General features: G+C 44.7%; 1 protein-coding gene across 2 annotated transcripts in view; it reads left to right on the top strand.

Annotated features, from left to right (window-relative positions):
• Igf1r (insulin like growth factor 1 receptor) overlaps positions 1 to 13,363 on the top strand; it is a 224,827-nt gene that overhangs the window by 179,659 nt on the left and 31,805 nt on the right. For both annotated transcript variants that reach the window (XM_048369547.1, XM_048369548.1), the window contains exons 6-8: positions 7,826 to 8,040; positions 9,870 to 9,996; positions 10,769 to 11,007. In XM_048369547.1, coding sequence (XP_048225504.1) covers positions 7,826 to 8,040; positions 9,870 to 9,996; positions 10,769 to 11,007 — 581 coding nt within the window. The remainder of the gene's footprint in view (positions 1 to 7,825; positions 8,041 to 9,869; positions 9,997 to 10,768; positions 11,008 to 13,363) is intronic.

Here is a 13,363-nt window from a genome sequence, read left to right as displayed (position 1 = left end):
TCAAGATGTTGTGCTCCACTGTCAAAACCATCCCCTCAATTAAAATATGGGAACCTGGAGCTGGGAATATGGCCTAGTGGTAAGAGTGCTTGCCTCGTATACATGAAGCCCTGGGTTCAATTCCCCAGCACCACATACACAGAAAATGGCCAGAAGTGGCACTGTGGCTCAAGTGGCAGAGTGCTAGCCTTGAGCAAAAAAAGAAGCCAGGGACAGTGCTCAGGCCCTGAGTCCAAGCCCCAGGACTGGCCAAGGAAAAAAAAAAAAAAGAAAGAAAGAAAGAGCCAGAAGTGGCGCTATGGCTCAAGTGGTAGAGTGCCAGCCTTGAGCAAAAAGAAGCCAGGGACAGTGCTCAGGTCCTGAGTTCAATCCCCAAGACTGGCAAAAAAAAAAAAAAAGTAAATAAATAATATTGGAACCTAAGAGACTGGAGTGTAAAGGTGGTTTTGTCGTGAAGAAAGTCTTGATTCCCAAAATTGTTTCTATTGATTAGCTTATTGGATCTACACTCCTGGGTGGAATTTTTTGACTTCTGCCGAGACAGGCTGTGTGATGGGGTTTTAAAGCAGCAGTGAGCTTTTCACCACAGGGTAACAGCTGGTGCTTGCTGCACACACGGGTCTGTCCCAGCTGTTAACCCACGTGTACCTTTGTTCAGCTGGTTCATTTCTTTGCACATTTCCTCTTTTAAATAGAGCTCTTGCCCTGCTTTTAAGCCTAATACTTTGAAATAAAATTAAGGAGTGAAGTCCCTCTAAAGAGAATTGGAAATTCATTTGGGAGGAGGGGGGGAAGAGGTGGGAAGGTCATGGGAAAAGTCATCCTTTCTGATTTCTCTGCCCCAGTTGGATAAAGTTATGGCATTAGGATTTCCTTACAACATCCTAAGTTTTTCTCAGCCTGACTGTGGACCAGTCTTAAATTCTTAAAATTCCATCATCTGATAAGAGAGAGAGAGAGAACAGCTCTTCATTCCCTCTCTCGAAAGAGTGCCTTGTCCTCCCCACTTTGGAGCACTGAATCTGTAGAAAAATCTTCGTTCTTGTTGCAAATCCATGGAGACTGCCCCAACACCAGGGTTCTGAGAGGATGGCCACAGGTGGCTGTATTAAAATTGAAAGTGAATTTCTCCCTGGTGTTCTCCCCCTCCCTCCCAGTAGACCGTGTTTGGAAATCTCTTGGATCAGCAAGCACTTTTTCTTAGGCAAGTTGGTAGCTCTTGAATATGCTGGCTGCTTAAGTATACCTACATGTTTTGGTGGGCTATGGTGGGTTTTTCTTTGCCAGACTGAGCAGGCAACAGGCATAGAGGAGAAAGCCAAGAGGGAACACTAATTAATTTATGCAGAGCTAGAACTGACTTGACTGTAACCAGGCCATTATTACAGAGGTCCCAGCAGGAGGTCTGCTGTGGAGGGCACCAGAAGAGGGAGAGAAGGACTGGGGAGCACCTGTAAAAAGAGAAGGATGAATCCCATTCAAAATTGCCTTTAAAATGGGGAGGGAAGGAGAAGACAGAGCGGCAGGAGGTAGAAGTGATCAAAATACATTATATGTATCTGCGAAAACATTACAGTGAAATCCCTTTGTATAACTAATACATAATGGTTTTTTTTAAAAAGGTGGAAAGTCAGAGAGGAGTAGAAGAAATGGATACTGTGTGCAGATGAATGCGAAGAAAGCACAGCTTTCTGAGTACTTCTGTGGAAAGACAGGAATGTGCCCCGGGGAACAGAAGAGGGGTGTCTGGTGGTGAAGATCACATAGGCTTCCAAGAAGCCGTGGCACTGCAGATTAAAGGCGGGCAATCAGGGAAAGAGCAGGAGCAAAGGCAGCAAGTTTGGGCATCCTGAGGCTTGTTTGTCAAACAGCACCGGCAAAGTAGATGGTACGAAGGTGACATGAGGTGGTGGTGTACCTAGGAGCGAAGGTTATAATTTAGAAAGGCCACAGACACATTCGAGGTTGTTGAGAAAAAGAGTGTAAGCCGAGCTGTCTGAATTTTAATTTCAATGTACTATTGATTTTAAACCAAGAAAACTTGTTTCCCAGTGCTTCCCAAACATTGCAATACAGTATAATTACCAGGTAAGAATGGGAGGCTTGGAGGAATCCTGATGCCCACCTCAATCAATGTTTGAGCCTGGGATTCAGGAACTAGGATTTTTTTTTTTTTTCTTTTCTTGTGTCAGGGCTAGGACTTGAGCTCAGGGACTAACACTCCATGTTCAGTTTTCTTACTCAAGGCTGGCACTCTGTCACTTAAGCCACACAGATCTACTTCCAGCTTTTTAGTGGTCAATTGGAGACTGGAGTTTCTTGGACTTTTCTGCCTAGGGCTGGCTTTGAACATCAGTCCTTTGATATCAGCCTCCTGAGTAGCTGGGATTACAGGCGTGAGCCACCAGTGCCCAGTGTGAACTTCTTTTCTAAGGATTTCTGGGTACTATTAGCTGTCACAAAGACTGAACACCTTTGTACTATATGTCCTTGTACTATATCCTTCCCATGCCAATTTTTCAGTCCAGAGCGTACACACACATGCACACACACACAATGAATATGTAACTATGGACAGATTCTTGTTACTCCTATTGTCTTAATTACTATATTTCTTGAACTTGCCCTCCAGCCAGTGAGAGCACAAATAAATGTTTACATACGGTTCCATTGGATGAAAGCTCTGTAGACTTGTTATTTTGTTGGAGACTAGAATAATTCGTCCTTCAGTCATTCTTCCAATGTTGGGTCTCCCAAGATGTCACCAAACACCCTCTCAAAAAGCAAAGCGAGATCTCCCATGCCACCCACAACAAGAATGCAATTGTTTTCTTTAGGGTAGCATTCCCACATCCTTGGTCCTCTTTACTTTGAGGTCACATTCACCACGAGCCAGTCTTGTAACCTGCTTTTCAGGCTGGTAACAGGGAGATGCAAATTGCCACCAGAACAAGGACCAGGGTGATCCATCACTAAGACCAAGGCCCAGAGAAGTCTTTGATTTGTGTTAGACTTACACAGTGTGTCCTGGAGGACATGACCCTGTACAACATGGTGTCTGTTTCTAGATGAATGACTTGAGATGGTAAGAAAACCAAGTTTGGTTTGTTTTTTTTTTCCTGCTGTTTGCAAAGGAAACTGATGGTGTAATCTACATGTGCCAGATTTCTATAATTTTTAAGCTCCTGAATAAGAGAGAAAATATTTCTATTATCTGGAAAATCCCCTTAGTTGGCCAATTTTATTGATGCTGCCAGAGCAGTAAGAAGTTTAAAGCTTCAAGTTTTTTGGTGCCACCAAGGATTGTTTTTAAATAAATATACAGAAAACTGTAGGTTATAAGAACTGAAATTCTTAGGTGCATTTAAATACCTTCACACTGTGTCCCCAACCACTTTAAAACACTCAGTGCCTTGTGCTACCCTCTTGCAGCTCTTAAGAGTACGCTGAAACCTAGCTGCACATAAAAATTTTTTTTTAAAATAAGACAATCAGCCAGATGGCCCAGCAATTCCAGGATTTACTCAGTGTCAGCCAGAGAGAAATGAAGGCATGCCCATGTAAATCTAGTGTGTAAATATTTGTAGCTCTATTATTTGTAATAGGCCCCCTCCCACAAAAATCTTAGCCCATTAGAAACTCCATATTCATCAACAGATGAATGAGTAAACAAAATATGGAACAGTGGAATATTACTCAAGAATAAAAAGGAATGAAGTATATAAAACATGTAATAACATGCGTGAGCCTCAGAAACCTTAGGCTTAGTGAAAACAAAAGGACATAAAAAGACTGTGATTCTCTTGATATGTAACTTCTAGAAAAGACAAAATAGCTGACTGGAAACAGTAGGTGGTGGTGGCTGGATGGTATAAGTAGAAATTGAGCACTAGCAGGAATGAGGGAACTTTGGGGTAGGGGTGAGCTGGTAGTATGGTGGTGGACAGCCATATAGATTTAACTAGTAAAAAATTGGATGGTCAATTATACTTTGGTAGAGCTATGTCTTTTGAGTACATGCCAATATGAGGGCTTGAACTCAAGAGTCTTAGCACTGTCCCTTAGCTTTTCCTTTTTTTTTTTTTTTTTTTGCTCAAGGTAAGCAGCACTCTACCACTTTAGCCACACATCTTTCCTTCTGGCTTTTTTTGCTGGTTAACTAAAATCTCGTACAACTTTCCTGCCCAGGCTGGCTTTGATCTCAAATCTCAGCTCCCTCAGTAACTAGAATCCAGGCCAGGAGCCACCAGCACCCAAGTAGTAAAGCTATTTTTAAAAAATAACAACAAAAATTAACAAAAAGGAAACATTTTCTGAGCATCTGGATGGTGCCTAGCTGCATCTGGACATACCGTTCTGCCTTTGCCGAACTCTCACGAGTGGTGTAATCTTGGTCTTGGGGTGGTGCAAACCAGCCATCTGCAGATGGGTTCTAGGGGGTGTGGTGAGGCCGCTGCCTCTATCTGTGGCAGACGGCTCAATGCCCATCGCAGCCTCATTGTGCTGGATTCTGATGCCCTCTAGAGACAGCTGCCAGCAGTTTTCTCTGAGAAATAAACCGAATTATGGGTTGTATATTTGCAGATTATTTTCCCCCTGAATATGTCAGCCAGGGTTTGAAGGGGTAAAGAGGAGAAATATCCCTTCCTCTTCCCGCAGGATGAGCTCTCAGCTCTTCCTGTCAACTTACCCAACTCGGCCTGTCCTGGGTGACTTTGACACTTCACAGAGCAGAGCAGGTCATCTCACACCTTTGTGAGGTTATTCAAAGCTCTCAGTGTGCTTTCATAGTTCTCATTCAATTCTTCCACCTGGCCTCGGGGCCAGCAGAGAGCTGAGAAGAAACCTCCTATTTACAGCTGAGAAAACTCCAGGCTGGGAGAAACCAAAAGAAAACTGCCTGGAGTTGTTAGTTTCATACACAGTGGAGATGAGACTCAGATCTGATCTTTGGATTCCCAAATGGAATTCTCCAAACCTTATTCCTGGGTTTGTCTTCGAAGTAACCACTCAGATCCCCAGAAATTATACCACCCTTGGCCTTCCCACCCTTTCTGCTGCTGGCACTGCCAACTGAATATGAGATCAGCCCCAAAATTGTAACCCCAAATCACAGGTGACACACTGATGCCCTGGAGGGAATAGGCAGAGAGAGAGAGACAGAGAGAGAGACAGAGAGAGATTGATTGGCAACACGGAGGCTGATAGCCAGTATACCAGTATCAATAAAACCCAACCATTATAGAGCCTATAGAAACAAAAGCAAGAATAGTAATAATAATTTTTAAATATGCTGTGAATGCAGAGGCAGTGAGCTTAGAAACAGTTTAGAAAATTACATTTACTGAGTCATTGCCTTAAGTAGACATTTCCTTTAGGAAACAGTGAAAATTTAAATCTGTTTGTGTTTTGAAGATGTACAGACAGATCTCCGCCTTCTAGTGTTTTTTACTTCTCCTCATGGAATGAATTTAGGGTGGGGAACAGAGCCCCAAGCTAGGGGCTGGGAAGACAAGAGCAGTACTGACTCATAATTCCTTGAATGGCTCGTTTATTATTTTAGTAAGGATTTTATTTTCATTTTTCTTTACCTTCCCCAGACTCCATAACAGCTGGCTCCCAGGCTTCTCAATGTTGCATTTAAAAAAAAGTCTGTTTACTTTAAAAAGATAAATAAAAAATTTCAAAGTGATTAATCATATATATACACATAGACATAGACATGGAAATATATTTCCTTGTGCCTGCCTTTCCTAATTTGTAATTCATGCTTCCTCCTTAGGGGGAAGAATATTTTGTTCAGTAGGTATTTTCAGTGCAGATCTATTTCCTCCTAGTAAAATTAGTTTACTAAAAGAGGTCTAGTCCTGAACTGAGGTGGAAATTTGACCTGATTAATTGCTCCTTCCATTCAGCCTAGAGATTTCCCCACAACAAGATTTTGTCCTGGAGGCTATCTCGGGGATCTGAGATGGGCGCTGACCTTGACTCTTCAGTCATGGCTATAAGGATGGACTTAGGATTGGACTTGTATGGGCTCCATTCCCTGGGGCAGCTGGGTCCAGCTGGTCATCCAGGCATGTGTCTGTTAAAGAGAGAGCTCATACTGAAAGGAAAGGATTATTGACTTGCAAGTTCCTGCCATTCCTTTGGTGACCATTAATGTATCCAGAGTCTAGAAGATGGAGTTGCAAATTACCTGTAGTATCTGTGGACTTGTCTGCTGCCTCACTAAGCCCTGTATCCATAGCACTCTGCCCCAACCCCAACCCTACAGCCTGTGTGCAGTGAGCCCAGTGCCTGGGCAGGACTGAGACCTCAGACTGGCAGAGCTTAGGCTCAGTGACTCCTCTGGATATTAAGACTCTTAAGGCCAATAGAGAGCTCAGATGTCACAGAACTTGGTGCTACTCACAGCATTAGGAGACCTGCCTCTTAGCTCCCTCCTGGTCTGTACTCTCTTGTTGATCCTCAAAGAAGTGTTCAAGACCGCTAGGTAGCATTGAACCTGTAATTGGTCCTTCACCTGAATGAGGCTCAGGCTGGGGGTGCCCCAGCTGCCTGTAGGTCCCAGTTTGGAAAGAGATGCCTCCTCTCTTAAAGAGAAGAGCTCTGGAGTTTTCTTTTGTTCTGGCACTTCCTGTTTCTGTATAGAGAGACATCGAATCCTTTGTTCTCCACATGTTTATGGTTGGTTCTGTGAGTGGATCTTAGAAATAGCTTCAAGTATGATCCCAAGCTTAGAGGGATTCCTCAGAAAGAAACTGAGGCTGACAAGCTAGAGAGGGAGAGGAAAGATTGAGTGTCCGCAGGAAGGGTCACAGTCCACAGAGAAGTCACACCATCAGCCATGGTAATGCCTACTGGTTTTCTGAGGGGACCCAGAGTTGTATTCTTTTCTCCAGACACCCAAGGTAGAGCTGTGGGTCTCTTTTGACATCGAGGTGTCCAGCTGTAACTGGTCATTCCCGTGGCTTACCTTTGATAAGCAGCTGGGGCACTAGGAGAGGAGTCATACCCAACCTGGTGGGCTCTGGGCCTCCAGCACCTTGCTGCAGGTGTGGTCTCCCAGACTCTCCCCTGACATGTGTTAGAAATGCAGATTATCAGCCCACCCCAGACCTCCGCATCACAAGAGCTGAGGGTGGTCCCCACACTGAAACCCTGCTTTGTGCCTACCAAACTTGGAAAGCCATCACATCAGGCAATCGAGTCCTCCCTGAATGAGTGGCCCCGGGGCTGGTCCACCTCCTCCATACATCTAGAGGAGAGTTTTTTATGGTGAAATATAAGTGAGAAAAGAGCAACTTAGGGCTACCCTCTCCTTGTCTGCTCCCCATTCTATCCTGCCCTGCCAATGGGGCACAGGGAGGTTTTCCCTCCCACAGATGATAATGGGAAAGTCCACAGCATATACTTAAGCTGTTCTGGTTGGGTAGCAGAGCATATCTGTTCTCTGGGGACTTGTTTCAAGTGCATTGCTGTACATACCTGGCTCTGAGAAAAAATAAAACAGCCGGAGGTTTTTCTAGGGACCGATTTGGGGAATATCCTTGGAGACAATGTCCGAGAGGTCATAGCATTTAGAGTGTCCTCTGAATTTCGGTATGTGTCCTTGACTTTTACTCCTGCCTGTGTTAATGGTGGCCATCTGCTCTCACGCAGTGTCACTAAGCAAATCTTTTGTTGGTAAAAGAGCCATGAGGTGGGGGTTGGGGAGCAAAGAAGACCCGTGGAAGCCCTGTGTCTCATGCTCTGTGCCAGCAGGCTATCAGGGCCCTGGAGCGATGTGAGAGACTGACCAATGTGGATGTATGTGCTTCAGGAACTACTCCTTCTACGTCCTGGATAACCAAAACCTCCAACAGCTGTGGGACTGGGACCACCGCAATCTCACCATCAAATCGGGGAAGATGTACTTCGCTTTCAACCCCAAGCTGTGTGTCTCGGAAATTTACCGCATGGAGGAAGTGACAGGGACAAAAGGGCGCCAGAGCAAAGGGGACATAAACACCAGGAACAACGGGGAAAGAGCCTCCTGTGAGTGACCACCTCCAAAACACTGTGCTTCCACCCCCGCCCCCACCGTCACAACCCTTTCCCAGCTGAGATAACCCCAGACCTCCAATCAGGGGTGCCGGCTTTCCTGGGGAGCCCTTGTCATGTCACTGAACCCCCTGTCCCCTGAACTATAACACCTTCCTTCCACATCCCTCTTTCATAGTTAATACCTCAACTATTTGTTAAAGACAAGCCTGCACACTCAGACACTGTGGGTGGTAACCCAGCCAGCCCTGCCTGGCTCTCCTTTCGAATGGAGCAGAGGCTTCTGGGTAAAAGAAACCCTGCCACAACAAACCCCTGTGTGCCACAGGCTCCCCAAGATCTCTTCTTTGCTCTGCATCCCCAATACAAAGAAGGAGTAAGCCTACATCCTCAAGTCTTTAATCCTTTTTCAGTTTTGAGCAGCGCATTTGTCACTGGGCTCTGGCGACATAACCTTAAAGTCATCCAGACCTGCAGTCCAACCTCTGTTAGAGCAGTGGTGCTCCGAGCATATTCCAGGCTAGATGGCACTAGTCCATCTGTCCTCTCATACTGTATGGGGAGCTACCTTTAAACGTGGTGTGGTTCTTCTGGGTGTGTTGGTACCTGGCTATAATCCCAGCCATGAGGCAGAAGGATTATGAATCTGAGGCCAGCCTGACATAGCAAGTGGCAGGCCAATGATAGCTACCTAGAAAGATCCTGTCTCAAACCAATAATGTGTTACGGCTTAATTTGGCTGGTTACAGTAATAAAAGCAAATTGTCCCACTACCTTCTGCTTTATAGTATCCAAAAAGAAATAGACTCTATATGATCAAAAGTGGTTTACATGGACACACAAGACAAGTCTGAATTGCTTAAGACTTGCGGTGTAGGGATTTATCTGGTAGATACTCAGGTAGGCTGGGAGGCTGTGCCAGCTGGAAGAGTTGGTGGAGAGCATTCACGGCCTCTGCCCTTATCACCCCATCCCTGCCTTGCTCTCATTCAGACCACAGCAGAAGCACATTCAAAATGCTTTTGTCATTAGAGTCAGCAAGCCTGACCTGAGAGGCCAAGACACCATGTCTTTCCCTCTGAGTTTTCTCTCTAAATGACACCTCAGCAGAAGTGTAACTTCTGTACTTTCCAGATTTTAGTCAAGCACATTTACTTGCCCAAAAGGTTTCTGAATATCTTACTGCCTTCATTACTTCACTTTCAGTCCCCTTGGTGTGTACGGACAGCTCACTGGAGAGCCTTGGGTCTCCCTGAGGATTGTCATCCTCTGTCTTCCCGTGGTTCTCATTGTAGTTAGAACAGAAAACAGGAAGGGCTCAGAGCGCAGAAGGCTTGCCTGGGCTTTGCTCCATTGACTCTAGGCCTGTAGCTGGCACCCTCTAAGGAGTTCTGTGTCCTTCCAGTTTCATGCTCAGGTTGGAGTGACAAAAGCTCCTTCCTGTAACTCACCTGGGTCTTACACCCACAGAACAGGCACTCTCCTCTCTCACAAGACTCAGGCCAGCTTGCAGATTTGCCCTGACTGAGCCATGCTCCCTTTGGCTGCCAGCAACAGGCAGAAAGGTAAGGCCACTTGTTTCACGGATGTGGCCCTACTCACCACAGGTTAAGAATCATTCCCTGAGCAAGTGGCCCCTGAACTGACTGACTGAACTAAAGCCAAGGAGGGAACCTCTCCGGGCTCCACAGGAAACTACTTGGCTTCTTAGTAGCAAACAAGAAAGCTCCCTCAAGCCCAGAGAAGGACTAAGCCTTGACAGCCAGCTGTGAGGAAAGCTGACTGTCATACTCTGTCACTTATGGTGTGCCTCTGTGCCCCAGGTGAAAGTGACGTCCTGCATTTCACCTCCACCACCACGTGGAAGAACCGTATCATCATCACCTGGCACCGGTACCGGCCCCCAGACTACAGGGACCTCATCAGCTTCACCGTGTACTACAAGGAGGCGTGAGTTCTGTGCTCCATGGCTCTGTTCTCTTGACAGGGATGGGAGTGTGGGCAACCAATCCTTTGGTCTGCACATGTGTTGGCTGAATGGGGAGACAGTATAGTCTCCATGAACCGGGCCATGTGACCCTGCTTCCTCCCTGGCTGTCATGTGACAAACAGCCCAGCTGATAAGAAACTGTTAGCTTGAAGTGTTTCATTGTTTACTGGGTCACTAGAAATGTTTGAGTATCTTCATCCCAAAGGGAGAAAGGTTGAGATTCTCTTTTTAAAGAATTGGGTCAGACCCAACTGTCAACAATCTTGAGACTTGAGGATTGGTTAAAATACTGTTTAAGTGTCTCTACCCAAAATGCTCTACTCCAGAAACACTCCCAGAATGCACAGCTGTCTTTGATGTCACCCTGGACTTGGTGCATTGTCTTATCTGGTCATTATATACATTAGTGTCACCTCCATCTCTGCTGTGGGTCATGAACTCTCCAGCAACCCTGTAACTGCAGAACTTGTATGTGTGTAGCTGCAGTGTTCCATTCTGTAGACCAGTAAACCCTTCTGTGTCTGGATGCCTAATTTTGTTCTTCTATATAAATCTAACTGGTGATTATTTTACTTGGAATTCCTACTGGAGAAAATGTGACATACTCAGCTCCTAGGAAAGGTCAGAGAGAGAGAGAGAGAGAGAGAGAGAGAGAGAGAGAGAGAGAGAGAGAGCGCTCTTTTGACGTCAGAGCCCAAACACATTCTCTGTGCTTGGTTGGTTGTCTTTCAGACCCTTTAAAAATGTCACAGAATATGATGGACAGGATGCCTGTGGCTCCAACAGCTGGAACATGGTGGATGTGGACCTCCCTAACAACAAGGACAAGGAGCCCGGCATTCTCCTGCATGGGCTGAAGCCCTGGACGCAGTACGCTGTCTACGTCAAGGCCGTGACCCTCACCATGGTAGAGAACGACCACATCCGTGGGGCCAAGAGTGAAATCTTATACATTCGCACCAATGCTTCAGGTATCAGCAATGCGGCCCCCAAGCCCCTCCCTGCCCTGCTGTCTGGGCTTGATGTTGTTATGTAGACAGGTATGGTTGTAGGTATAAGATATGCCTGTTGTGTTTCTAGTACAGTATCGTACTCTGCAGTACTACTAACTAAATACCTGATGGGGTAATCTATTATATTCTGCAGTACTATTAAATGAACATTTAGTGATGGTACTGGATATTATTCTGTAGTACTAGTCACTGAACACCTAACAGTAGTACTGTATTGTATTTTTCCATACTGCTAACTAAACACCTAACATAGGACTGTATTATATTCTGCAATACTACTAACTGAACACCTGACAGTACTATATTGTATTCTGCAGTACTACTAACGCCTAACAGTAGTACTGTATGGTATTCTACAATACTACTAACTGGTAACGCCTGAAATTTTTCTGTGCCGTGTCCTGGTACCATCCTTTTCAGCTGTCTTCCTGCTCAGTGCCCTTGAGCCTAGGTCCTCCAGGGTGCTGGGCTGGTTTCCTTGGAAGGCCCAAGCAAGATCTAGCCTTCTCTGACCACTTGTGTTTATTGTGATGTTTTACTAGGAGCTGAAACTTTGCTGATCTGTGTGCCACTTGCTTCTTATAACTCCATGGTTTTCCAGTATTTATTCTGTAGCCATTAGAAAGGAGCTGAGGTACTATTGACCTGAAAATACTCCTTCTTTTCACATTGTCTTCATGATTTCTAGAAATAGTACATGCAAAAATCTATGTATATTTTCAAAGAATATAAAGCTGATTTAGGCAGGTTATACTTTATATCCTTTCTTTAAAACTTTTATACTAATTGTCATTAGCCAGTTATACTATATAGCCTGGAAGCCTTAATAACATGAGCAGTTTAGTTCTCATAGTTGTGGACTTTGGGACGTCTTAAGATGAAGGCACTCAGACATGAAGTGTCAGTTGTGGGTGAACTTCATGGATGAAGAACTTGATCTGTGTGTTTCTCCATCTGTATGTTGTATCTTCACCTAGCAGAATGGGCAAGGAAGCCTCTGGTGGTCTTTTTTCTAGGGGCAATAATTCCACTTCTCAGGGCCCCACCTTCATGACTAAAAACCTTCCAAACATCTCAACTCCTATAACTGTTTCCTTGGAGGTTAGAATTTCCACATAGGAATCTTTGGGGGGATGAGCATAGACTACAGCTCTGGTAAATATTCTCTGAGATTAGCTGTTGTCTTTAAAGAAAGTGTCTTTAAATACTCATATGCTAAAGTAAGTTTGAATGGTGGGGGTGGAGGATGAGGAATAGTGAGGACATCTGCTTCTTCCTTCCCCCTCTTCTGCCCATTTCTGTGGCTCTGTGAGAGGCCACCATCATGTCACCAACCCTGAAGTGTTTATGGAGATAATTGTGTCACACCCTTCATGGGTTGGTAGGGCCCAAGTTCAAAGGTGGCAAAAATGACAGTAATCAATTTTTTATCTTAAAATTTGAAAGATAAGTCATTGCAGCGAATTCGAGGAAAAATAGAAATTGCTCCTTATTAGAGAAATTCTGTAAGACATCTGTTTCCTTTTTCCCAGAGATCAAATCATGCCCTGCACCGGAGTTCATTTTTATTCTTTCTAGCACTAGGGACACATAAGAGCTGGGCCCTCTGCCTCTGCTTTTTGTTGTTTTATTTTATTTTATTTTTGGTGGCACTTTTCATTGCAATATCTAGGGATACGCTGTTTCTTTTTGAAATACTTATTTTTGGAAACCCTAAAATGGTTGAACATTCAGTCATTCTGTCTTCTCTAAAAACGCAAGCAATGAAAAAAAAAACACCCTTTTTTTTCCAAAGCACCATCCTTCAGAAGTATTCAGAGCCTTGTGCTCATTGTAACTCCTGAAGCTGACTGCCCCTTTGTGTGGTTCAAAACAACTTGGTCAGACCTGTTTTCTTAAGCAACGTAGAGTGAACGTATCTCTTGCAAATCAGGAATGTTATCAAAATTGGTGCTTCTCCCCTCCACCCCCCGCCCCCCCCCCTTTTTTTTTTTTTTGATGAACTCAATATGGTCCTCACACGTGCTTTGCTCTTTTTCTGGGTTGAATTTGGTATCATTAGTCAGCAGTTCAGTTGGGATTATTATGCTTTGCCTGTAAAGCAGTATTCTATTTTTTTTTTTTGCTTGTAGTCGAATCACTTGCTAAAATGTGTACTCCATGTTTGTGCTTTTAGGCTGCCTCTCAGCCATATCTCAGTCATTTGCTCAGGGCAGATTACAGAATGGATGAATTTCACCTAACCCACACACTCACCAGAGCTCTCCAGCCCTCTTCCTCCTTCTGCTTTTCACTTGTCTTCTTGACATTTTGA

The sequence above is a fragment of the Perognathus longimembris genome, chromosome 20, assembly GCF_023159225.1.
Source record: "Perognathus longimembris pacificus isolate PPM17 chromosome 20, ASM2315922v1, whole genome shotgun sequence".
NCBI classification, from domain to species: Eukaryota; Metazoa; Chordata; class Mammalia; order Rodentia; family Heteromyidae; genus Perognathus; species Perognathus longimembris.
Note: the sequence above shows the minus strand (reverse complement) of the source record. Positions and strands in the feature narration are given on the sequence as shown.